At 37.2% G+C, this 24,484-nt stretch overlaps 2 protein-coding genes and 2 non-coding genes across 6 annotated transcripts; 1 reads left to right on the plus strand and 3 right to left on the minus strand.

Moving 5' to 3' along the window:
- Positions 1-496: 496 nt before the first annotated feature.
- On the minus strand, positions 497-567 carry TRNAG-CCC. Its single transcript has one exon. It is a non-coding gene; the product is annotated as a tRNA-Gly (tRNA).
- A 584-nt stretch (positions 568-1,151) lies between these two features.
- TRNAG-CCC lies at positions 1,152-1,222 on the minus strand. Its single transcript has one exon. It is a non-coding gene; the product is annotated as a tRNA-Gly (tRNA).
- Positions 1,223-6,069: 4,847 nt separating this feature from the next.
- LOC109182550 lies at positions 6,070-10,202 on the minus strand. Of its 3 annotated transcripts, none has more exons than XM_019332695.1 (15): positions 10,020-10,202; positions 9,876-9,906; positions 9,713-9,780; positions 9,322-9,361; positions 9,154-9,203; positions 8,655-8,819; positions 8,452-8,563; positions 8,286-8,351; positions 7,626-7,957; positions 7,410-7,538; positions 7,199-7,323; positions 6,995-7,092; positions 6,801-6,892; positions 6,548-6,681; positions 6,070-6,379 (listed from the first exon to the last, which is right to left on the minus strand). In XM_019332695.1, exons 1-15 carry the CDS (start codon positions 10,032-10,034, stop codon positions 6,292-6,294), a joined length of 1,545 nt encoding a protein of 514 aa, XP_019188240.1. In that variant the 5' UTR covers positions 10,035-10,202; the 3' UTR covers positions 6,070-6,291. The 3 variants fall into 3 exon arrangements, with proteins under 3 accessions (XP_019188240.1, XP_019188239.1, XP_019188241.1); XM_019332694.1 differs by having other exon boundaries at positions 8,452-8,566; XM_019332696.1 differs by lacking the exon at positions 8,286-8,351 and having other exon boundaries at positions 8,419-8,566.
- A 4,120-nt stretch (positions 10,203-14,322) lies between these two features.
- LOC109182928 (probable N-succinyldiaminopimelate aminotransferase DapC) lies at positions 14,323-17,617 on the plus strand. The gene is made up of 10 exons (XM_019333185.1): positions 14,323-14,565; positions 14,743-14,961; positions 15,088-15,218; positions 15,318-15,403; positions 15,494-15,588; positions 15,780-15,876; positions 16,069-16,183; positions 16,328-16,482; positions 16,581-16,706; positions 17,128-17,617. The coding sequence occupies exons 2-10, from the start codon at positions 14,780-14,782 to the stop codon at positions 17,350-17,352; spliced, it is 1,212 nt and encodes a 403-aa protein (XP_019188730.1). The 5' UTR covers positions 14,323-14,565; positions 14,743-14,779; the 3' UTR covers positions 17,353-17,617.
- Positions 17,618-24,484: the final 6,867 nt, after the last annotated feature.

Here is a 24,484-nt window from a genome sequence, read left to right on the forward strand (position 1 = left end):
ATCTATGTTTGAGTCAAATTATTCAGTAAAACGCATAAATTGTTAATGCAATCCTTAAAGAAGATTTTGATTTTGAAGAAATTCTAATTACTCAACCTATGATTAGTTGTTAATACTCTTGAGAAAGATATTATCAAGAAAGATGGTGTCTCGTGGTCTTAGCCATAAACAACTATTATTAGCATGTAGCGCTGCCTACCAACAAATTTTCTCCTTGCTTGCGGCAGGATCGGAGCCAGGAAGATCGAGAACAAAAGTTGCATATATGGGATGATGGGATGATGGATTGATGGGGCATTTTATAGAATACAAAAATTGAGTAACAGAGAAGCAAACTAAAGAGTACGTGAGAGAGCATATGAAAAAACGTGTTTAATTTGGTCATGAGTCATTTATGCATATTCAGTTTGTTTTCTGATGCCCCCCCTTTACTTCAAACCAGACTTCAACTTTTTCTGTTAGTGGGAATAAAAAAAGCAAGAAAAACAATGCAATTTGCGCATCCGGGGAATCGAACCCCGGTCAGTACCGTGGGAGGGTACTATGATACCACTACACCAGATGCGCTCGTGTCCTGAGATCGTGAATCTTTATTCTATTAGCTATAGTCACCACAGATTTTTTTTTTATTCGTTTGTAATCATCAGTTCTTTCCGGAGATCATTACGAGATAATACCAAATTTGCTTTCCATTATCCCTTTGCAATGGGAATGTATTTCCTATCAAGATTTTTTTTTTTATATTTTTTTTTTACCTACAGATAATCCTGATCCCCCCTCCCCCCGCGAATGCCAGCTTCTTAATGGGTATATATACTAATTTAATTTACTCATAGTAACTTCAAGCATCAAATTGTTTGTATGTTCACCGTTTTCTATGTGTTATATTAGATCGTCGTAGTCACATTTTAGTGGTTCACTACTGAAAAGTACTTCTATTAAGAACTCTGTTTTTTCAGGATCAAAGAAGGTAAAACTTTTATCCGAGACCTCTTTTTATAAGGCAATTTATAGAACACAAAAATTGAGTAAAAGAGAAGCATATTAAAGAGTACGTGCGGGCCTTTACTTCAAAGTTCAAACCAGACCTCAACTTTTTCTGTTGTGGGAAAATTTTTCTCGTCAAATTAAAAAACACAGCAAGAAGGAAATGCGCATCCAGGGAATCGAACCCTGGTCAGTACCGTGGGAGGGTACTATGATACCACTACACCAGATGCGCTCTTGTGTTACTTATCCCGTGAATATTATTATTTAAAAGTAGATTTCCAACCTCTTCCTCATTTTCATGTAAACGTTAACTGAATTTGGTCGCCTAAGATTTTTTTTTTATTCGTTTCTAATCATCAGTTCTTTCCGGAGATCATTACAATATAATACCAAATTTGCTTTCCATTATCCCTTTGCAATGGGAATTTTCCTATCAAGATAATTTTTTATTTTTTTCTTACCAGCAGATAATATAATCTTGATCCTCCAAATGCCAGCTTATTAATGGGTATACTAATTTAATTTACTCACAATAAATTCAAGCACCAAATAGTTTGTATGTTCGCCACTTCCTATGTGTTATGTTAGATCGTCGTAGTCACATTTTAGTGGTTCACTTACTGAAAAGTATATATCTTCTATTAAGAACTCTATTTTTTTTGTCTCTTTGTTTGTAGGTTCCACAAAAAGGGCATTCCGCTCAGAGATGTTTCGGTGCTTGAGGAGCCGGTTCGAAGAGCAACCGTCACCTTCAAAAAGGACGAAGGCCACCTCCTCTAAGCCTTCGCTAGCCCCCCGACACCTACTGGTCAAGCCAAGGACCATGTCCCAAAAGGGGAAGGAGAAATGTGGCTTGGGTTCGGGTGTCAACCCCCCACCGCCCCTCCTAGGCTTAGCATGGGTTGCCCAACTTGGGTTTGGCATCCCACTTACCCCGAGAAATTTGTCGGAGTCTCCTCCCTCCCCATGATTTGGAGATCGCCCAATGGTCGCTACTCATGAGTTGTCCAAAGATTTTTGCCTAGCTAAGTAGAGGTATTCCTCACTCCCTATGTTCTCATTTGTTTGGACGGGTGGTGTTGAAGTGAACCTTGCTTCTAGACTACTACGAGCGTGCCGCCATCCATGAGTGAGACCATTAATTACCTCGTTCCGAGCCCAAGTGGGAGCATTGGAGAAGCAAGCCGCCCAGGTTGTCACCAGGCTCAAGGAGGAAGTGACCGAGGTCGTGGCAAGCGTCCAAGGGCTGGAGTTGAAAAACTTGCCACCGAGAACGCAATTACATACGATGTGGGATACTTCGATATGCAATGTAAGATATCTATGATGTCCTTTGCCAATGGGACCCAACTTTCACCTTTGGATTGGGAGAGAGAGACATGTCCTCCTTCGAGGAAGATGACCCAAAAATCGAGGAACAGTGATAAGCAAGTTGATTCGAAAGGGTGGGGATGATGGTCTCCCGGAGCTATCTAAGGGCGCCGCCCGAGGTGCAGCCAACCCCCCACCCCCTTTGGAGCAAATTCTTATTAGTAAGGATGAATCTTCCTTAACCTGAGACGGAGATTGGTGGTGGATGGTGGGACGTCTCCGACCAACCAGGATGGAGTTGATGGCGACGATGAGCATGCGGGTCACTCGAGTCCGGAGATGGCTCATGATGAATTTTGTATTTTTGCAATTCTCTCCATTATACTCCCCCGAGCCACTACTGAGATTATTTTTGTACTCCCTTTGTCCCATTTTATGTGTCGAGTTCGGTACGAGGTTTGACTAAAGGTATTTACAATTTAATTTTTCATAATATTAAGTTTAGAATTAGTATCTAAAATTTATATATTTAGAAACTACAAAAGTACTATTAATTATATATTAAAAAATAAATCTAAAAATTATAAGAAAATGCTAACAGAAATAAGCAAAGAAGAAAGAATTGATTTAACCAATGAATGAATAGTGAGTATGATAGATAAAATGAGACAGGGAGAATAATTTTCTTCGTGGTATGCCCCTCAAACCACTTTGTTCGATTTATGCATGCCTCCAAACCCCTTTTTTACCCTCAAATTGTGTATGCCCCTCGGGCTCTTGCATTCTTAATTGAATTTCATTGCTTGGATTGCCCATGTATTTAAGACCTTTTATCTAAACCATGTGTGCCACTAGAGGTGGCGCCCAGGCTCTCTCGCTTTAACCACGTACTTCGACCAGGCTCCAAGCTACATGGGCCGTTTGAATGGTCTAGGCTTGCTTCCAGGCCCTTCGCTTGTTCTATATACGTGTTGCATGGGTCCATTGATTGGACTAGGCTCACCACCAAGACCCCCTAAGGCATACCGCTCAGGTCCCTTCACTTGAATCATGTACACGTCGCCTAGGTCCTTTTGATTTTCACAATGTATGTCGTCCGGACTTCTTTAGTTGGAGTAAGAGTACCACCCAGGCTCCCCTAAACGAGCTAAGTATACTGCTCAAGCTCCTTTGATTGAACCATGTATGATGTTCGGATTTCTTTAGTTGGACTAAGTACGTCGCCCAGGTCCTTTCGCTCTAGGCATATACATGTTCGGGCCCACTTGCTTGAACCGTACGCTTCAACTAATCGAGCGTCCACTTGATTTTGGGTCGTTGGTCGGGGTTCGGTGCCACTTGCTAGTCCTCGCTCCTGCCGGTCTCGGGCTATCTATATCGTCACCAGGGGCAGAGCCACCTGGTAGTAAGAGGGGGCCTTCCCCCCCCCCCCCCCCCCCCCCCCCACCCCGCGAGAATTTTCTTTTTATCTTAGTATAGAGGCAATAGAGCAGCACAAGGCCACAGGCTACACATTATGGCCTTTGGCGGCTTGGGCCCCCCCAAAATTTTATTTATTTTTATTAGTTAGTATTATATATAATAGCTAATTAGCTAGTGTCATTGTGTATTTGTGTGGGCGTGTGGCCCCCATCACTCCCATCAGTCAATCACCAACCACTTTCCAAATTTGCAAACCAAAATTGCAAACACAGCAGGCAGACGCGGCAGATATTCGAAACAACATATTCTCTTCAATATTTTACTTGCAAGTATATGGGTAATTTTCTATTTCTTTTTTATTTTTTAAATCCTTAATTTTTTTGTTTTATGAATTATTCTTTTTTGAAAATTGATTCATCATCCTCACAAGTTACAACAATCGCGGTAAACTCGGGGTAAATGCCTAAATAGTCAAATCGTCTCTTTCGTTTCCTCAGTTGACGACTCACGATGACAACCGCGGTGAACTCGGGCTACCGGCTACGAGTGTTGGCGTTCTCCACTACTTCTCCTTTGGTCAGTGTATGTTTATACTTTTAAAAGTTTAATAGGATTTGCTAGAATTTAAATACTAGTGCATAAATCATAATGAAATGGCTAAATGGGCATTTGATGAGTTTGAAATTAGGTGATTTGATGAGTTTTGAAAATGATTGTAGCATGTAGTTACTGTGTATGTTATAAGTGCATAATGATTTGAATACTAGTGCAAGATATACTGTATATGTTATAAGTGCATATTAATGTATTTTATTATTATCTCTCAAATTGTGATCAGTCCCCCCCCCCCCCCCCCCCCCGCACCAACAAATCCTGGCTCCGCCCCTGATCGTCACTCGAAGCCCGGACCATGAGGGATCTTCTCAAGGGTGGCGTGGAGTCACCCAAACCCTCCACCGTATGGTTGTTTCATCCTTGGGATGAAATCGACCTCGGTTTTTATTTTTATTTTTTTTGGTTGCGTCATGTTAGGTAATACTCAAGTTTGGCCATTTTTTGTTTAATGCTCGAGCTGGGCTAAGAACTTCGGTTCAATGGTGAGGGGGGACGAGCCCTGTACTACTTCTGGGGAATATTAAGCTTCTTCTTAGCCAAGGCTCATGCCCGACCAAGATAAAGCTCTTCTGTTCGGTAGTGAGCGGGGTCGTGCTCGTACCACCCCTTGGGAATGTTTAGTTTCTAGAAAGTTGAGTAGCTTAAATTTTGAAGGAAATTTTTTATTTTTTTGAAACAAATTGGAAGGAAATATCAAGTCACTGTTATAAATTCTGATGTATCCTTATATATATATATATATATATATATATATATATATATATATATATATATATATGGTCAGGTTCCTGTGAGGTCAGGTTTTTTCGTGCGGTCAGTGCGGCATACACCATTAGGTATGCATAAATGCACCACACAGTGTTCGTAAATACACCATTATGTGTGGTGTATTTTTTTTTTGTGGTACATTTTTTGGCATTTCATTCTGGTGTATTTTCGAACACTGTATGGTGCATTTATGCATATCTAATGGTGTATGTCGCACTGTCCGCACGAGAAGACCTAACCTCATAGGAGCCAAAATCTATATATATATATATATATATATATAGGAAAAAGTTCAGGTGTGAACTTTGAGTTTCGTGTGAACTTGTGCACTGGATGACCGGATGCGCTCCTCAAAGATCGGCAATTGGACCTAGCTATGACTAAACGCGCAGCCCTCGAGAGAGAGACAACTCTGAGATTACGGTGCGAGAGAGAGTGAAGCGGGAAAAAAAATGACACCTACTAACACGGCTGAAATACAAAAATGCCCCTATGACCTTGACTGGCCAAAGTATATCATGTGCACAATGCACAGGGTAACACGTGCACTCACGGTATATGCGATCACAACCATTTGATCATCCAAAATGAACGTGTACAATCAGTGCACAGGTTCACACGAAACTCAAAGTTAAGCGCCATTGGACTTTCATTGTTCCCAAAAGGTTAAATCATCAACATCAAGAGGCCTTCACATCCCGACTGGACAAAGCATTTGGGAGAGGATGTAAATCATAGTAACTCAACTGAACATAAAAGATAGACATTTATTTACTGCACACAAGGAGTCCACTCACTTTGAAAGATTGCTCCCACACTGCTGCTGGTGAGACTCAATGCTGGTGAGACTCAATCCCGAGTCAAATTTTATTTTATGATCAACTGAGCTGCCCAGGAGCGAGGCGTTAGAGTTTCATGAAGGCGCGGAAGGCTTCAGACTGATTTTTCCAAACTGGCATCCCAAACTCACAATTCATAGATTTATATTTTACGCATATTACGAACCAATGCACCAGGCACATCCAATGGGCGCAACCACAATGTACATTATTGAAAATGTAAATTCAACAGTTTTTTTTTTTTTTTTTTTTTTGAGTACTATTGACTCTGTTACAATATATATTCAACAGTTAAAAATTAAAGTTTGGAACCTCGATATCACCTTAAAGTTAACTCTTTATCATACTAAAACATAATATGATCAGAGCTGATTCTTGAAAAATATCTAGATAAAATGATGACCTCATCGTTTTCTTTAGCATGTACCTCCTTCCTACACAAGAAAATTTTTGAAGCAGCATACACAACACAATTTGTTAAAATGTGATGCAATTAAGAATAAGAACATTTTGAAATGACCAATGTGAAGACAAAGGCTGCACTGCATTAAAATCAGCTACACGCCTACACTCATAAAAATAAGGGATCAAAAAGCCCTTACCAAGGAGGGTAAATGCGGATGAGGTTCCCTTTATCAAGCTCAACATCGTTACATACTCTTGAACTAAAAATAACAGTTAAAACACTTCCTCCTTTAGTCCTTTTCAAATTGGGATGATTTAGCAAGTCAGCGCTCTGCAGAAGTACATTGAACAATTCTTCAGAAATCATAAATGAAAAAGTAAAAAATGTTAACTGTCAATCATACATATTGCACTGCAGAAGGATTTCCCCTCGGTAAGTACACTTTATACCTCGTCGTCTTCTTTGAAAGTGCAATGACAAATAGTCAGCTTTGCCTCTAAAGAGCTTGACAAAATCCTCACATCAATACAGACTTTCTCACCTGAAGTTGAGAATGGGCAAATAAATATATATTTTAAGAAAAACATAATACATCAAAGTAGGATATGGATATGCGTTGATTAAATTAACACGTGCCATTTACCATTCGAATCAGTATCCATTTGCAAGTGGTTCGAGAAATTAATATCTCTTTCCTTCTCACTCAGCATCACCCGTTGCAAGTTTGCAAATAACCCACCACTGCATTGAGAAAAGAAAAAGCATTTCAAATGTCAAATAACTTATAAGGAGGTTGGTAACACTCAAACTATATACATAAATTGCAGGCTTTAGTTGAAGCACTCACCAATGTTGCCCAGATACTGAAATATATGGTCTTCTATCATTCTTAGATGCACTTCCTAGAGCTTCATGAAATTGGTCAGCAATGGTTCTCTCAGGGGCAACAGATTTCAAAACTTGAGGAATTTCCTGAAGCAACAGTTGGAAGGAACTTAGTTAAGTATCACTTACTGAACAGAATTTCAAGGAAGAAACTACCAAAGGAAACACTTCACCTCAGCATCCATTGACGGTTCACTATCCAGTGCTTCAGGTATGTCATCATCAATTACATTCCTATCACCCAGTGCTGATATATTTCTCTTTGGAAAATGCTTTACCCTTCTTCCTTTTATATTACTATGCTGGAGAAAATCCAATAACAATAATGATATTGAAAAATTCAAATACTATATACAAGGAAATGAGAGTTAAGAAGGATGCAAGCTAACATTTATAGAATTCTCAAACTGCAAACCCCTCTTCTCCTGAAAACAATCCAGAAGCTCAGCCATTGAACGCTCACTGGATTTGTGTTCGACTGCTATTTCAGATGGCACTGCATCATTCTCTATCCGTTCTATTTCATTTTGTTGCATATTATCCAACAAGTCCTCCATCAACTTTTTCCCAAACATAGATGGAGCTGTGTCTAATTCTACACTTTGTGGAAGCAGAGATAATGACGTGTTACTTTTATTGGTATCATGGGCAACAAAAGGAATGCCTTCCTTCTTTCTGTTGAAACGAAATAAAAATTTGTGCTTGGTTTTCCCCTGGTTTCCTGCATTAGTTCACAACCTATTGTAAAAATTAGCTAACAGAGTTGCTAGAAAATATCAAAAAAAGTTAACCAGAAAAGATCAAAGAGTGAAAAGCACCCCTAGAGTAGAGTACAGGTGATAACACAATTCTCCTATTTTGCCAATGAACCTCAGCTTAATCACCTAAGGTTAGTAGTTCTAGTTTCCCAACAATCCCTGTCTAATATACAAAATTTTATAATTCTCCATTGAATTTCATCCATGAGCTCTCATTTATGAGGATAAACTTAGAAATTGAATGAAATATCTGCTGCAAGAACAAATTAAGTACATTAAGAAGCAGATTACCAATCCTTGAAAGTGGCAACTTTGCATTTGGGAGAAAATGAGAAATTGAAGGCATATAAAGTTTACCTATTTTCAATATGCACAAATGAAAAATACAGTCATCAAATGTTAAATAAGCATAAGGAACTAGTACCATTAGATGGATTCATTAGTTTTGGTGAGATACCACAGGCAGATGAAGAGCCAGAATTTTCATTTAAATAGAGTGCTGCCTCAGTATGTCCACTAGCTCTTGATGGTGAGCCCTCCCTCTTGCATTTTACACTTCCAGCAATAATCTTCTAGAAAAGTTTGAACACAAAAGGGACTATAGTCATTTATCATAGTACTAAATACTGAAAACAGGTAGTGAAGTGTTCTCTTTCATACCTCATCTTCAGAAATAATTTCCTCTTCAGAACAGCAAATTTGTTCCAACACAGGAAAGATGCCAATTTTCTCATCTGAATTGCAACCAGAAGCCATACCGAAATGCTCCTCATTGTTGAAAACAGGATGCTCAACATCATCTTCAATACATATATTTTTTTGCCTCTGTAATAACAAATATATTCAACCTATAACATAGTGACTGGAATTATCCATCTACACTAAACTGATCCAGTAGCTTTGCATTTTTCCTTCCACTGATTAAAACCATGGTAGCAATCATAAGATTGGTGTGCTAGAGTTATGATCTTTCCCATGAACAGGAACAATTTCAGTAAAAGAGTACATTTTTCTCTTTAACTTCTCATTCAGGAATGGCAGCATATTTGGACTATTGATAAGGCAAGGTACAAGTACATATTTTATAATCCATGGATCCTTTTCAGATCACCAATTTGTGCCTGTTAGAGATTATCGTTTTCCAGTCAACAACTTGTACCTGTTGACATTCAATGGTAACCTTCGTTGCGCAATCAAGGTTGTGAACATCTGCACATGACAGATACGGCTAAATTTCCAGATATATGAGGATGTGCTCCAAGATAAGAACAACTCTAATGAGAATAAGGCTAAAGAATAAAGTAGATGAGCCAGCTCTGAAAATGACCTTTAAGCGTCTCAAGATGCGAAAGAATCTGTATATTTCCCTGCAGAAATATGATCACAAAGAAGCACATATAAGCATGATTATTTATCAAGATTCTAATCTACTTAATAAATTTGTTTCTTGTTTCCTGTTTCCTCCCACAGAAATGAGAAAGTGTTGTGTTCATCAATACTCAAATTGCCCCATGCATAGAACTTAGAAGGGTTAAAAATATATAAAAAAAATAAAATAAAGATCAACTAAAACATGCTAGTCTTACTGCAATTATATACTCCATACTATAAACAATGTGAAGTTAGCTACTTCTAATTTCTAAAGTAGTATTTGGCATCCATGGGGTAGTGGAAAATTTATGACAGAACAAAATTAACAATGATGTTTAGTAACCAACCTTGTCCTCAGAAGCACTGCCTAAGGAAACAACATTCCTTGACCAATTATAGTCTACATCTTCATCTTCTGATTACCAATAAAGAACAAACAAAATCGGTGTTAAGAAATAGACATCACTTTATCTAAAAATTACACCATTTTTTACTCAAGCTTAATCTTACCAGAAATACTTTGATCAGAGTCTTCGTTTTCCTGCAGTAAGTATTAAAGAACATTTTAATTTGTTCCATCAAGTAAATTTCCGTGATTAATTGCGTGGAGAAAAGCTAAAATAATAGAAATGAATAGATAAAAGATGCTTATACGTTGAGAAACATCATTGTTCGCCGTGGCCAGCAGCATTACAATGCCGAGCCACTGGATATACTAAGGCCGGGTGAACTTGGAAATGCCGCACCGGAGACTGGACAGCTGGTCGGAGGGAAGTGAATTGAAGACGGTTGTGAAATGGAAAATTATGGAGCAACAAATGTGTGATTAGGGCTAGATTTTTATGGGGACTATCTGAGTTTATATTTTTCCCGGTAGTTTTAATCTTATTTAGAGGTATTTTTTTTAACTTACATTTTAATACTCACTAAGACAAATTATCCTATGAGACGGTGATCGTCTCACATATCCTCATTTGTAAGATGGTTGAGTTTTTTTATTAGTATTACATTTTTTCAAATAAAGTTATGTTTGGTAAACTTAGTTAAAAAGGTAACTGAAAAGTTATAAGTTAGGAGCTGAAAATTGTAGAGCTGTTAAGCTAGCTGTTGTGCTGAAAAGTATTTGGTAAAATTAACTTTTTGATAAGCTGATAAATGTAATATAGACCAAAAAAAAAGATATCTTCATAAAATTTAAATTAATTTGTTTACATATTAAAATTTAACATTTTGTCTTTAAAAAAATTAACATTTTGAAATAAAAATATTAGCATAATTATGATCTAGCATCTCATAATGAAGTAGTAATATTGTTGCGGATCTCCTTTATATAATAATAATAATAATAATAATAATAATAATAATAATAATAATAATAATAATTACGGTGAAAGTTGTGGATAAAAGAGAAGAGAAAAAGGTTTTAATTGAAAAAAGTAAACATGTCATTCAGGGACGGAGCCAAAGGGGGGCAGGGGGTCAGCTGCCCACTCTCACCCCACCCCCACCCCCACCCCATATATAGTCTTTGTATGTATCTCCCCTATACTTATAATTGTGAGTTGCTAATTGCCCCTCAAAAATGGCACCTCTACAAGTCATTGATCTAAAATTGGATGGCTGAAATTTTTTGATATAGCATTGGATTTATTTTTTCTTTCAATTGCCCTGAATTTTAAAATAAATTACATGTTTGCCATATACAAAGTTAGTGGCAGTCTGGCACTCTAGCAGAGCACTTCTTGTAGATAGTTCTTTTTGGCTTTTTCTAATTTCTCACAGAGAAGATAAAGGGAAGGGATAGAGAAGGACAACTTGCCATACGGAGCGTCATCCGTCGCTACATCGTCGGTGAGGAGCAAGAACTGGTCAGGCAAGAGTAAAGAAGATACACCTTTACTGTTTGTTCTTCTTCTTCCATTTCCGGCGAACATCCGTCGCAACTTATCCGGCTCCATCATCGTGAAGGTGGCGGAGGCCTCGATGGACATGTTTTAACCCGCCAAGCTCTCTTAACTTGCGGCGGGCGTTGGCCAACACTGCTGCCGGGTTCTTGGTTTTGCGGGGAGTCTTCGGCGAACCTTGCTGACCAACGTCGATCTTCAAGGTTTTGACACGATATTTATATTATGATTGTTTAGAGAAATCTTAGTGACCACCTTTTTGTTTCGTTTTGTGGTTTTGTGTACAATGATGTTACCGAGTGAAAGGAAGAAGAGTAAGAATGAGAGACTCCACGGAATCAATTTCAGATGGACCTTGTCGAATGCGGACTACTTCTGGGCGAGTCTTTTCTCTGAGAGCCATGGAATTTTTTTTTATCAACAATGTTAATTTTGGAAATTTTTGTTTTAGAGTTAACTGACTAAAAAATTGCTATTAAACATGAATGACAATTTAATTTAAGATTTATCTATTCCTTCTCAAGTGGCCTGGTATGGTACAACCTACTAATATATACTAAATTCTGATTTCCCATTTGTTTTGCAACCTAAGCTAAGAGATACCTTTTGCATATGCAGTGAACAAAGAGGAAAATAAATATATCTGGATTAGATCATTCAACACCTTAATTGCACGATGGGAAGGAACCTTAAGCTCTTGAAAGTTGTTACGAGGTACATTTATCAGTACCTCAACAATCACTTTCAAAACTATGATTGGGTAAAATGATGAAAAACGAGTTCTAATCAGGTTAAAGATCTTATGTTTTTCTTTTGATAATGTTAAAGAGGTAGGATACAAGGGTAAAGGGGGTCGGTTCTGAATTGAGATTGATATATGAGTTGAATTAAAAAATTAAAGGAAAAAGTTTGTAGATAACAAAGATTGCAAAAGAATAATTGTTGACACATTATTGCTTATGTTACTTTATGGCCGAGTTTATTCATGGGAGTTAGTGGTCTAACCTTTGTTAAATAAAAAGTGGTATCCTTTCCCTTAACCGCTGTTAGCTTCATTATATATGTAGCATTATGCAGCTTCATTTAAAAAAAAAAAAAATTGTTTGTCCTTAATTTGATGCTTTGTAATTATGGTTCAAAGTCCTTTCAGACTTGAATTAAAAATACACAAATATTTTGAAAAATTTATTAAAATGTAATATTTTGAATGACTACAATATCTATCTCACATGTTAATGTGAAAGCTGTATTACTTTGATGCTATGATTATTACAAATAATATATATATATATATATATATATATATATATATATATATATATATATATATATATATTGAAATTGAATTACCAATAGTTTAGCAAATTATAATGACCAACATTATGATTTGAAAATATTTAATGATGGTGAAATAACATGTTTATATATTGTATATCCTTCTTTTTTTCTTTATGTTAAAATTAATTTTTTATGTTATTCCCATAAATATATCTCTTAAAAAAAACTCTTTGTGCATTTAGAATATGTGATTTTTAAAACATCCGTCACTATATGAAAAATAATGACCACCAAAAATATGTTCGATCATTGAATTAATGAATTATGTGTTAGTAATGTTAAAATTTGCCGTAATACTAAACAATATCTATATATTATATAAAATGTTTTGTTATTAATGATGTACTATTAATGTTTAATTTGTCATGGTAATATTTTGAATTATAATTGTATTATTTTGCTATTTATATAATGTATCTATGTATACATTTAATTTCTCATATAACAATATAATTATTAATATTTATATATATTGTTATTTAAAAATTAGAACACATTAATTAATTTTGGGCATGACGTTTCGCGCAAAGCGCGTGCCCATGACTAGTATATGCATATATAGTACATGTTTTAGTATTAGTATAAAAAAAAAACTATAAAATGTTAACAAGAGTGAATTAGATTAGGTGGTAGAGCACATATTTGGTAGTAGTTTGGTTAAGGGTTCAAATCTGGTATTAACATAATTTTACAATTCATTAATTATGTTTTATAGTTTGTTATGAATATTTTTTATAAAGTTTCGATGTGTTTTATTTTTCGTCCATATCCAACAATATTTACAACTATATTTCTTAAGTAATTTATTTATATATTTTTAAATTATCTCTTTTGTTTTAATGTTTCGTCACTCAAAAAAATTTCTGAATCCGTCTATACTGTTTCGCCTCCCCTCAACCAAATTTCTGGCTCCGTCCCTGATGTCACTTCTTTGAAATAATATGAACAAAGATGAAAAAAAAAGTTAAGAAGCTACTAGCTTATTTTGAAACGTTACTTAAGTATTACAATTTTCATTATAAGTAACTCTTCAATTCTTAATACGGAGTATTACATTTTGATTTAAAAGTATTATATTTTTCATCAAAAGTATCATATTTTTCGTTAAGTATTATATTTTCTATCATAACTTATAAGTAACAATTAAATAATTTATCTATGCTTAATATTACATGTTTTATCATGAGTAGATATCCAACCCTAAATATTATGAAGTATATTTTAATTTAAAAGTATTACATTTGGGAGAAGTGTAAGTTCATCTACTACCAAGTGCTCAATTCCCACCACGAACTAAATTAAAGGCTAATTAACCACACTTACATGCTAAATTTGTTCAATTGACTTTTTTTGCAGATTGCTAACAAATTACCAATTCAATTATTAAAAAAAATTAAAATTACCAAGAACATTGTGATCCAATGGTATTCGGTTTGCTCTCCTAAGTGGGAGGTGATAGGTTTGAGCCTCATTGGAAGTGGTGGGTATCCCCTTTCCTATTAAAAAATAAAATTTCAGTAATAGATAAATCTATTTGACACTTGTTTATATTACATTTTTATCATAACCCGACCCATTTCATATATAAAAATCTTTTATATCCGTGAGACAGTGTCACAATCCTCCCTCTTTAGTCTTTACTTTATTTAGTATTATAACACTCCTCCAAGAAAAGAAGTGTATAACTACTTGTAACGACATTAGATACATATAGGCTAATCATCGTCGACAAGGTTGGCCCCTTGGCGGACTCGGCTCGGCAAAAGTCACGATGACCACAAAGACGATTGCCGATACGCCGTCTCTTGTTTCAACTCTGCCACCGTGGACAGTTGCCGGAAAAGTAAGATCTTCATTATCGCTTGGCTATGCCGGACTTCGTCAATGGGAGCTGAACGAGGACAGGGATTGTGAAATGTGAACTATAAAATCATAAGCAAATTTGGCGCCTTTCGGAGGTAACCTGTAATCGCGATGATTGCACAGCTTTTGAGTCCTCATTACTTTAATTAACTACTTAATCAATTCAATAATCAAACTGTATTTTAGCGACATAGTGGAAATTATTTAACATTTATCAAAATTTTGTTGGCATTCACACTTCAATTTATCTTCATCTGTCGAACTGTTTCTAGGTCTTGCCTTGAATGGGGTAGAGTAGATAAGGCAGGCATGGAGGAGAAGTTATCTTCGGCGGCAAAGAACATAAAATCATCTCCTATTCAACAGCTATCCTATCTCGCTGAAAAATGCAACGCCATCAACCTCGCCGAGGGTTTCCCTGATTTCCCAGCCCCGGCTATCCTCAAAGCTGCTGCCATTTCTGCCATCAATTCCGACTACAATCAGTACAGGTCTATTCTCCCTTCACTCTATCATTGTAGATAACGAATTATGAGTCGCGGATTATCTTCGCAAAGAGGGAAAATATAACTTGCTATTAGTTAGTCTAAGCTGATTAATGTTTGATATTATTCCAGACATGTTCAAGGACTTTGTGACCTTGTGGCGCTTAGAGCCAAAGAGGGTCATGGCCTAGATGTTGACCCTCTCACTGATATTGTTGTTTGCTGCGGACAATCTGAGGCTTTTGCAGCAACGATGTTTGCAAGTATTGTCTCACAGTGCTCTTTATTGGATTCCAATGGCTTCTTAAGGAATAATTAACTTGCCCAAATTAGTAACTTTCCTGTTTTATTTAATTGCTCAGTAATTAATCAGGGTGATGAAGTCATACTTCTTGATCCAGTGTATGAGACATATGAAGTGTGTATTACATTAGCTGGAGGAGTACCTGTAAGTTTCAAAATATTGAATTCTTGGGTTGATCTATGCTGTCATGCCACAGACAAACTTTTTTTTTTTTTTAATAAATGTAATTCACAGGTTTATGTGCCTCTTGACCCTCCTCATTGGGCACTGGATCAAGAGAAACTCATTAAGTCTTTTACGAGCAGGACAAAAGCAATAGTTCTAAACAGGTATGATGGAATTGATGGGAGAGCTTTATTTTCTGCCAGTAGTTCGTACTTCTTAGTCAAAAAGGGCTTGCAAATATATGCACTCAATTTTGAAAGATGTCATTCCTTTTGGTTAATGTGACTACTTTACAATAATTTCCTCATATTTGCATTGAAATTCGATTGTACTGATTAAAAAAAAAATGGTACAGTCCTCACAACCCTACTGGAAAGGTTTTCACTAAGGCTGAGCTTGGGATAATTGCTAGAGCTTGCCAAACGCACAACATTTTAGCTGTAACAGATGAGGTGTGGAATAAATTCGCTGATACTTGTTTGATTTCCACTAGAAGTATTCTCCCAACCCATTATGCTTCCTAAAGTTGAGTTTATCTACAGGTTCACTAAGTAAAGGCCTACTGAATTATGGCAGATATTCAACTGGTTTTATTTATCATTCCCAGTTTCTGCAATTTCATTTTGTGTTTGATGTTTCTGTAGGTATACGAGCATATAACATTTGACAAGGAAAGACATATATCACTTGCCACATTTCCGGGAATGCAACATCGGACCATCATCACATCTTCCCTGTCAAAAACATACAGTGTAACTGGTACTTTTTAAGCTACCTAAAATAGGGTCATGCTTTGTTTTGAGTTGGCCTTTTCTTTGCCTTAATGATCTATACTCTTCAGTTATGAAGATCTATAAGAAATGTAGGTGCAGCAGTTTATTGATTTTATCGTGCATATTTTAGGATGGCGGATTGGATGGGCGATTGCTCCTTCTTGCATTGCTTCAGGGATTAGAAACATTCATGTTAAAATTACAGACTCTCCCCCAGCTCCTTTCCAGGAAGCTGCCTTGATTGCATTAAGGAGCCCCTCTGAATACTTCAATTCATTGAGAAAAGTAACACTCATTGGCATTTTTAATTTCTGTAGTTATAATTGTTAAAAGGTAGTGGAAGATGTTTTATGATCTTTGATAATATTTGATTTGGTGAACAGGACTATGAATCAAAAAGAGATTTCCTGGCTGAGTTGCTTGCAAAAGTTGGCTTCCAAATCCAATCAATGCCCAAGGGTTCTGTTTTTTTATTTGCAGAGCTTCCTGAAACTTGCACACTTTCTGATGTAAGTTCTCTCTGCTAATGCTTTCAGTTATTATCATCTTTTGAAAGCATTTGAACTCACTTGAGTTAATAAATATCTGTTTGAATTTCTTATCAACACTTGCATTTGTTGGGGCTATTAGTGAACTTAATTCTCTAGGCATATTAGGGAAATAGACTTATGTTCAAACAGGAAAACTGACATTTTAACGTTCCATTTCCTTGGATGTAAGTGAGAATCCATATATGAACTTCATATGTGCAACTGTGCCATAGTGCGTCCTATTGCAGTAAGCTCCAACAGAACTATAAAAATGCATCAGGACTTCATGGCTCAACCTTTACATCCAAAAGTGCTAATAAAACTCTTGCCCAGATTTTATATTCATAATAAACCATGAGATCCTACTGGCAGTTATAATTAGTAACTTGAATCATTTCAGGTTGAATTTGTTGAGGAATTAATCAAACAGGCAGGAGTTGTGGCTGTACCTGGTAGTGGATTCTTCCATAGCCACTCGTATCGTGACAAGCCTTCTCAGGTAACTTCTTCCTATGCTAGGAGGTACATCAGGTTTGCATTTTGCAAAAGCAATGAGACATTGGCTACTGCTGCTCAAAAGATTGCTAGGCTGGTGGATAGTACAGGAAGGCTCAAGCTATTTTAGTTCAACTTGAAACTTAGTCATCAGTGTTATGGAATTTGTCAATCTACTCTTTGCTCTGCTCCTCTAAAAGTACAAGTTTGGATTGTCATTCAAATGTGATTACTTGAAATCTGAATGCTGAGGCAAATGCGGGTGCTGTCTCTCTGCCTCTTTTGTTTATTTTCTTAAAATTCTTTTTACCCTATTTATTGGTTTTGTTGTTGGTTGAGGATCTTACTTTGATTTATTTTTGTCCCTTTTATGCTTGACCCCCTTTATGGATGGATAAGTATATAATATATATGATGCATTTAAACTGAGTCTGCTGCACTTTAGGCATGTAAAAGCCCAAAAGATGTAAGGTTTTATATTTAGCCATTTAGGTGGTTTTTCAGGATAGATCCAGTGGTCTAGCACATGCTTGTCATCAACAGTTCTGCTAGTCCTGAAATGGTTGACTATAGTGGCTAAGCAGTTGTTGCTAGTTTGTATAGTGCTTTCCTAATTTGTACATGAGTAACAGGAAATTTACATGGCACATATAACCTGGAAAGCTTGTGAATGTGATGGCTGAGAGGTTATTGCTGGTTTGTATAGTGCTTTTCTAATCTTTATATGACTAACAGGAAAGTTAAATGCCACATAGGTTCTGAAAAGGCTGTGATTTTGGTGGCTAAGAGGTTTATTGCTTGTTTGTATAGGGGTTTTCTAGTCTGTATATGACTAACGGGAAAATTATATTGCACGAGACGTTAACGTCTTAAAGAGGTTATTATGAGGAGTGATTCATTCAGAGCAGAATACAGGTTTCCTGGCATTTGTGGTGTTTTTTTTTTTTTTTTTTTTTTTTGGGTGTAAACCACGAGGTGTTTCAGGTCTTTTTCGGTCCGGGTCCACCCGACTAATCTCCGCTCGCTCCGAGAGACACGGAAGCTGGCTCAGTGGAAATCGTCACTTGTGGGAATCGAACCCAGATTATCCTGAAATTTCCCCCCACAAAGAGAGCTCATTTGCCACTTGATTTGGTAGTGAAGCATACACCAAGGTTCTACTTTCAAATCCATAGAATGTGACTGTGTGAATAAGATGATGCAGGTCTCTTTCAACTTAACCATAGATCTCAAGTTCAAGCTCTAGTGATGTAGCTACCTTAAAACCTCTATGAAGGAGTGCCTAGGGTTTTGGTTTCAAATCTTCACAACAATGTACATTTCATTGCTAGAATGATATTTGTGTATTGTTTTTTATTCTTTTTTTTTGGGTGACGAGGGAAACTCGCAGCTACTACCCGAGAGTGTGCACTAAGTAAACCTCGTTTTGTGATCATAGCCGGCAAATGACTACAAGGAGATAAACTAGCATAGGTTGTCCATAACTGACCGGCTCAAACTAAGAAGGCTGAGATTCGAACTCATGACCTTAGGGTTACAAGTCTATATCCTTAACCATCTTGGTTGGGTTTACCCCTATTTAGGACCATTTCTTGATTTGTGCGATCCTTACGCAGGGACCATGTTAATCTTCTCCGTATCATTCCAATTATGTTGCACCCATATCTAGTTGTATATTGCACTGTAATGTATCTGCATTCCAGCATATGTGTCCAGTGCGCCTTACCACAAGTTCTATTTATGATAGGTATAAAGCATCAAGTTCTTTTATCAACTGCAAATCTGGGAAAGCACACAAGCAAAGTGTCATGATTCATATGAAGCTCTACAGGTACAGTATAGATAGGGGACAAGGATCTTTTTTGGTGTCAAGCATCATCCTTTGCCATATCTATACAATATAAATGATAAAGGTATTGTCCGCCACTTCCTGGATAATTAGAAAAAGGCGTTTCCAATGTGACATTAGGTATTGTCTTCCCTCCCTATAAAGCAATCCTCTCACAAGCATCTCGTATTTGATTCACTCCACTAAACACAGTTTATTTGAATTAGGGTACATTTTGGTCCCTCAATTACTACTGCCTAGTTGATTTATTAACTGAATTAACCAAATGAATACTCCTAGTAATGATGTAGAAATCAAAACTGCTATTTACGCTTTGAATGGACGGCTGGAACTAATTATGAATGAACGGAGTGCATAATTAGGCTTACTGAGCAGTATTTGGGAGTCTTCCGATGGAGCAGTACGGGTTTAGGTCACTGGTTCAGTAAGCAGTATTTAGGAAGAAAAATCAATGTTCGAAACTCAGCAGTAATAGTGGGGAGATTAATGGATTATGCCTAAAGTGAGCAGATTTCTTGTGCGCACTGACATTTGGCCCACGACAGTGTGAGATATAAAGTGAGCAGATTGTGCGCACCGCGACATTTAGTCATGTCTGTTGAGCCATTTACATCCCGTCACATGTTCTGTCGAGTTGGAGTGTGGGGTTGGGGTTTCAACCTAGTGGAGAAGAGTCTTGTTTTAGAAGATAAATGAATATTTACACTGTAGATGGGTAAAAAAGTAGGAAGTGACCTTTCGGCTTTGTGAAATTTTGCTTCAAATCTCCTCCAGCCAGCTTGCCTTTTCACCTGGGGCTGACGTAGAATCCCTCAATCCATTTGCCCTCCTCGCACTGAGCAGCCGCGTATATAATCGCGGCATTCTCTCGGGCGTTGCAGAGCCGACAATGGCCTCTGAGAAGCTAGCGATGAGTGAGACGTACAACGACGACGAGCGGCATGATTCCGACGAGTGGCAGCAGCAAGATGAGAGCAAGACGAGGAGGCCGGAATACCAGCTGGGAAAAGCGCTTGCGCATAGAGCAATATACGGTTCCGGCGCCGGCGCCGGCGGCCGCCGTGGAAGAGGTAGAAAGGCTAGAAGCACGGACAACAAATCGCCGCCTAGCCGGCTGAGCAAGGTTTCCTCGGCGGATGAAGCCCAGAACAATTAATAAATGTTTATATATATATAATTATGAATCAATGATTTCATCCCATTGTATTGTACAACAGAGAAGAATATGGCATTACTTGTAACCATTGTTAATATGGAATCTTAATTAGTTCGTTTCCTTTTGCATTCTTTTCATATCGTTCTTCAGTTTTTTGTTATTTTTTGACCGTTGTGGATTGATATGAGATAGTTCATAACTTCATTGAAGAGAATAAAACCTGGTTTATGGCGGCACTCAATTTTCTACGGCGTATTGCTCTGTTTTCGCTGTTGAGTTTTCCGGCGAAGTAGTGTCACCGCCGCCGGCCGGCACTTCACTGTTAAAAGTTCAGCGCCAGGTATTTCGTTGAGGAAACGTGATTGTGTAAAGCCAAGGTTTGAAGCCATGGCCTTCATTATAACCAAACACATGCTTTGCCATCTAATCTAATTCATTTATTGTTAATATTTATTTATTTTTATACTAATATTAAAACTTGTAGTATATATACACATATACATACAACAGTTATATATGGAATGGGGGTGGGGTGAGGGGGACAATTACCCCCTTTTGGCTCCGTCCTTGTTCATCGTCATGGGTCGCTACCCAAAAAGCTTGCCAATAGGTTTCTCCTGGGTTTGGCCAAATAAACTAAAATCGCAGCCTAAAAAACCATTAGCAATGCGCAAGAGTTCCACCAGAGGAAGGCTGCCCATGAGTGGGAGTTTTATAGTTGTGGTGGTGAAAAAAAGTGCAATCCAAGTCATGGTCAAATTGAAAACCACACCATAAATGTTGTTGGAATTTATAGGGTTTACTCGGTTATGTGAGGAAGAAAGGTTGGGTTGGTTATGTGATAATGTGATAAAGAAAGAGTTATATATATAGTAACATGGAGGCAGTGGCGGAGGCACCTGCTTCCCCTCCCCACCCTTATTTAACATGGAGAAACTGGCATTGAGTGTGAGGAGTATGGTAGGTTGTAGATAGTAGTAGTACTCCAAATTAATTAAAGGAGTCTGCCTGTTTCTCTTTTTTGTTAGTTTCACAAAAGTGGCAAATTATATTGTAGTGTGGACTTGATCTTTGTGACTTCCCTTTCAGACTATTTTATGCTCTTAGCTAGCTTGTCATTTTTTCTTTGAGTGCATGCATGCTTCTGATTTTTATTTCTTGGGAAGGTGTTCTATCTTCCCTCTGATCTTCTGCGAGGTACGCCCTATATTACTCATTGTCATGTTTCAAAAAATTTACTTGGAATTGCCCTTTCTCATTATCCTCTTCACCAATATTATTTACATAGAAAGGTGCTCTATCTTCCTTCTAATCTTCTGCTAGATGTGTCCTATATTACTCATTGTCATTTTTCCAAAATTTACTTGGAATTGCCCTTTCTCATTATCCTCTTCACCAATATTATTTACATGGGAAGGTGCTCTATCTTCCCTCTGATCTTCTGCTAGGTATGTCATATATTACTCATTGTCATGTTTCCAAAAATTTAGTTGGCATTGCCATTTCTCATTATCCTCTTCACTGATGTACCAATTTAATGGAGAAGATTGAGGAAATCCAAATGCCTTCCATTAATAGACATCAACCTAAACAACATAAAGATTTACACATATTAAACCCCATACCAATAGAACCAAAAAAGATTGATTAAAAAAAAAAAAAACATAGGTTCATTACCCTTTAAATGTTAATCCATCAAAACATTTCAACACACAAAAATAGGTCAGGTTAATAAAAATAGGGGCATTTCATAAAAGGATTTAGCAGTAGCGGCCAAAACCACGTCCATGTCGAGAAACTTCCGGAACGTGAGTTGAGCATCTAGGCAGAAACGGAGGCGGAGGGCCGTTCTGGTTGGGGTTAGCTTCAGCATTTTCAATAAACATTCTTAATAGCTCCTGCAATCCAGTCAAGAAACAAGCAGCAGAAATTCCTAAGCAAAAGCTTGGAATATGAAACTTGATCTGGATTTGGCCAAATAAACCAAAACCACAGCTTAAGAAACCATTTGCAATGCACAAGATTTCCACCAAGGGAAAACTGCAACTTGCTCCCATGAGTGGGAGTTTTATAGTTGTGGTGGTGAAGAAAAGTGCAATCCAAGTCATTGTCAAATTGAAAACCGCACCATAAATGTTGTTGGAATTTGTGGGGTTTATTGACATTAGAATGTCAACAACAACACAAATTCCATTGAGAAAGCATTGACAAGCATTTAACCAATTGTCTTTCTTGTTGGTTATGTGAGGAAGAAATGTTGGGTTGGTTATGTGATAATGTGAGAAATAAAGAGTTATATATATAGTAACATGGAGGCAGTGGTGGTGGCAGTTGCTTCTGCTCTCCACCCTTATTAAAAATGTAGAAAATGTCCATGAGTGTGAGGAGTATTGTAGGTTGTAGATAGTAGTAGTACTCCAAATTAATGCTCTCCACCCTTATTAAAAATGTAGAAAATGGCCATGAGTGTGAGGAGTATAGTAGGTTGTAGATAGTAGTAGTACTCCAAATTAATTAAAGAGGTCTGCATGTTTCTCTTTTCCGTTAGTTTCACAAAAGTTGAGCTTATCCCATGACCTTTGGTCTGGCTGGCTCTGATACCAAATTAAAGCATGTGTGGCTCTGATACCAAATTAAAGCATGTGCTCACAAATTATTCGCTGGCTCAGATTCGAACCCATGACCTTTGGTCTGGCTCTATTAAAGCGTGCTCACATAGAGATTCGAACCCATAACCTTTGGTCTGGCTCTATTAAAGCGTGCTCACATAGAGATTCGAACCCATGACCTTTGGTCTGGCTCTGATACCAAATTAAAGCATGTGCTGGCTCTGATACCAAATTAGAGCATGTGCTCCATCTCAACTAAAAGCCTAAGCTGATAATTGGATTGCACATTAATGGTTATATGCTCAACACGTATGTCCTATATTACACATTGCCATGTTTCCAAAAATTTACTTGGCATTGCCCTTTCTCATTATCCTCTTCACCAATATTATTTACATGGGAAGGTGTTTTATTTTCCCTCTGATCTTCTGCTAGGTATGTCCTATATTACTCATTGTCATGTTTCCAAAAAATTTAATTGGCATTGACCTTTCAAATTATCAGCTTCACCAATACCTTTCAAATTATCGGCTTCACCAATATACCAATTTCATGGAGAAGATTGAAGAAATCCAAATGCCTTCCAACAATAAACATAAACCTAAGCAACATAAAGATTTACACAGATTAGATCCCATACCAATATAACAAAAAAATATTGATAAAAAAAACATAGGCTCATTACCCTTTAAATGCTAATCCATCGAAACATTACAACACACAAAAATAGGTCAGGGTAATAAAAATAGGGGCATTTCATAAAAGGATTTAGCAGTAGCGGCCAAAACCACGTCCATGCTGAGAAACTACCGGAACATGAGCAGAGCGTCTAGGCGGAGACGGAGGCGGAGGGCCGTTCTGGTTGGTGTTAGCTTCAACATTTTCAGTAAACATTCTTAATAGCTCCTGCAATACCGTCAAGAAACAAGCATCAGAAATTCCTAAGCAAAAGCTTGGAATATGAAACTTGATTTGGGTTTGGCGAAAAAAACCAAAACCGCAGCCTAAGAAACCATTAGCAAAGCACAAGAGTTCCACCTGCTCCCATGAGTGGGAGTTTTATAGTTGTGGTGGTGAAGAAAAGTGCAATCCAAGTCATGGTCAAATTGAAAACCACACCATAAATGTTGTTGGAATTTGTGGGGTTTACTAACATTAGAATGTCAACAACAACACAAATTCCATTGAAAAAGCATTGACAAGCTTTTAACCAAGTGTCTTTCTTGTTGGTTATGTGAGGAAGAAATGTTGGGTTGATTATGTGATAATGTGAGAAAGAAAGAGTTATATATATAGTAACACGGAGGCAGTTGCTTCCCATCGCCACCCTTATTTAACATGGAGAAACTAGCCTTGAGTGTGAGGAGTATGGTAGGTTGTAGGTAGTAGTAGTACTCCAAATTAATTAAAGGAGTCTGTATGTTTCCCTTTTCTGTTAGTTTCACAAAAGTAGCAAATTATATTATACTGTGAATTTGATCTTTGTAACTTCCCTTTCAGACTATTTTATGCTCTTAGCTAGCTTGTCTTCTTTTTTGAGTGCATGCATGTTACTGATTTTATTTTTTTTTTCTTGGGAAGGTGCTCTATCTTCCCTCTGATCTTCTGCTAGGTATGTCCTATATTACTCATTGTCATGTTTCCAAAT

The sequence above is a fragment of the Ipomoea nil genome, unplaced genomic scaffold, assembly GCF_001879475.1.
Source record: "Ipomoea nil cultivar Tokyo-kokei standard unplaced genomic scaffold, Asagao_1.1 scaffold1074, whole genome shotgun sequence".
NCBI lineage: Eukaryota > Viridiplantae > Streptophyta > Magnoliopsida > Solanales > Convolvulaceae > Ipomoea > Ipomoea nil.

Coding starts and splice junctions, on each gene's coding strand:
- LOC109182550 (XM_019332694.1), bottom strand. Junction 9,781..9,875: donor CTCTGATCAAAGTATTTCTG/GTAAGATTAAGC, acceptor ATTGGTAATCAG/AAGATGAAGATGTAGACTAT. Junction 6,893..6,994: donor AATGGATACTGATTCGAATG/GTAAATGGCACG, acceptor TCTCAACTTCAG/GTGAGAAAGTCTGTATTGAT.
- LOC109182928 (XM_019333185.1), top strand. CDS start 14,780: ATGGAGGAGAAGTTATCTTCGGCGGCAAAGAACATAAAATCATCTCCT. Junction 16,184..16,327: donor AAAAACATACAGTGTAACTG/GTACTTTTTAAG, acceptor TGCATATTTTAG/GATGGCGGATTGGATGGGCG. Junction 16,483..16,580: donor ACTTCAATTCATTGAGAAAA/GTAACACTCATT, acceptor TTTGGTGAACAG/GACTATGAATCAAAAAGAGA.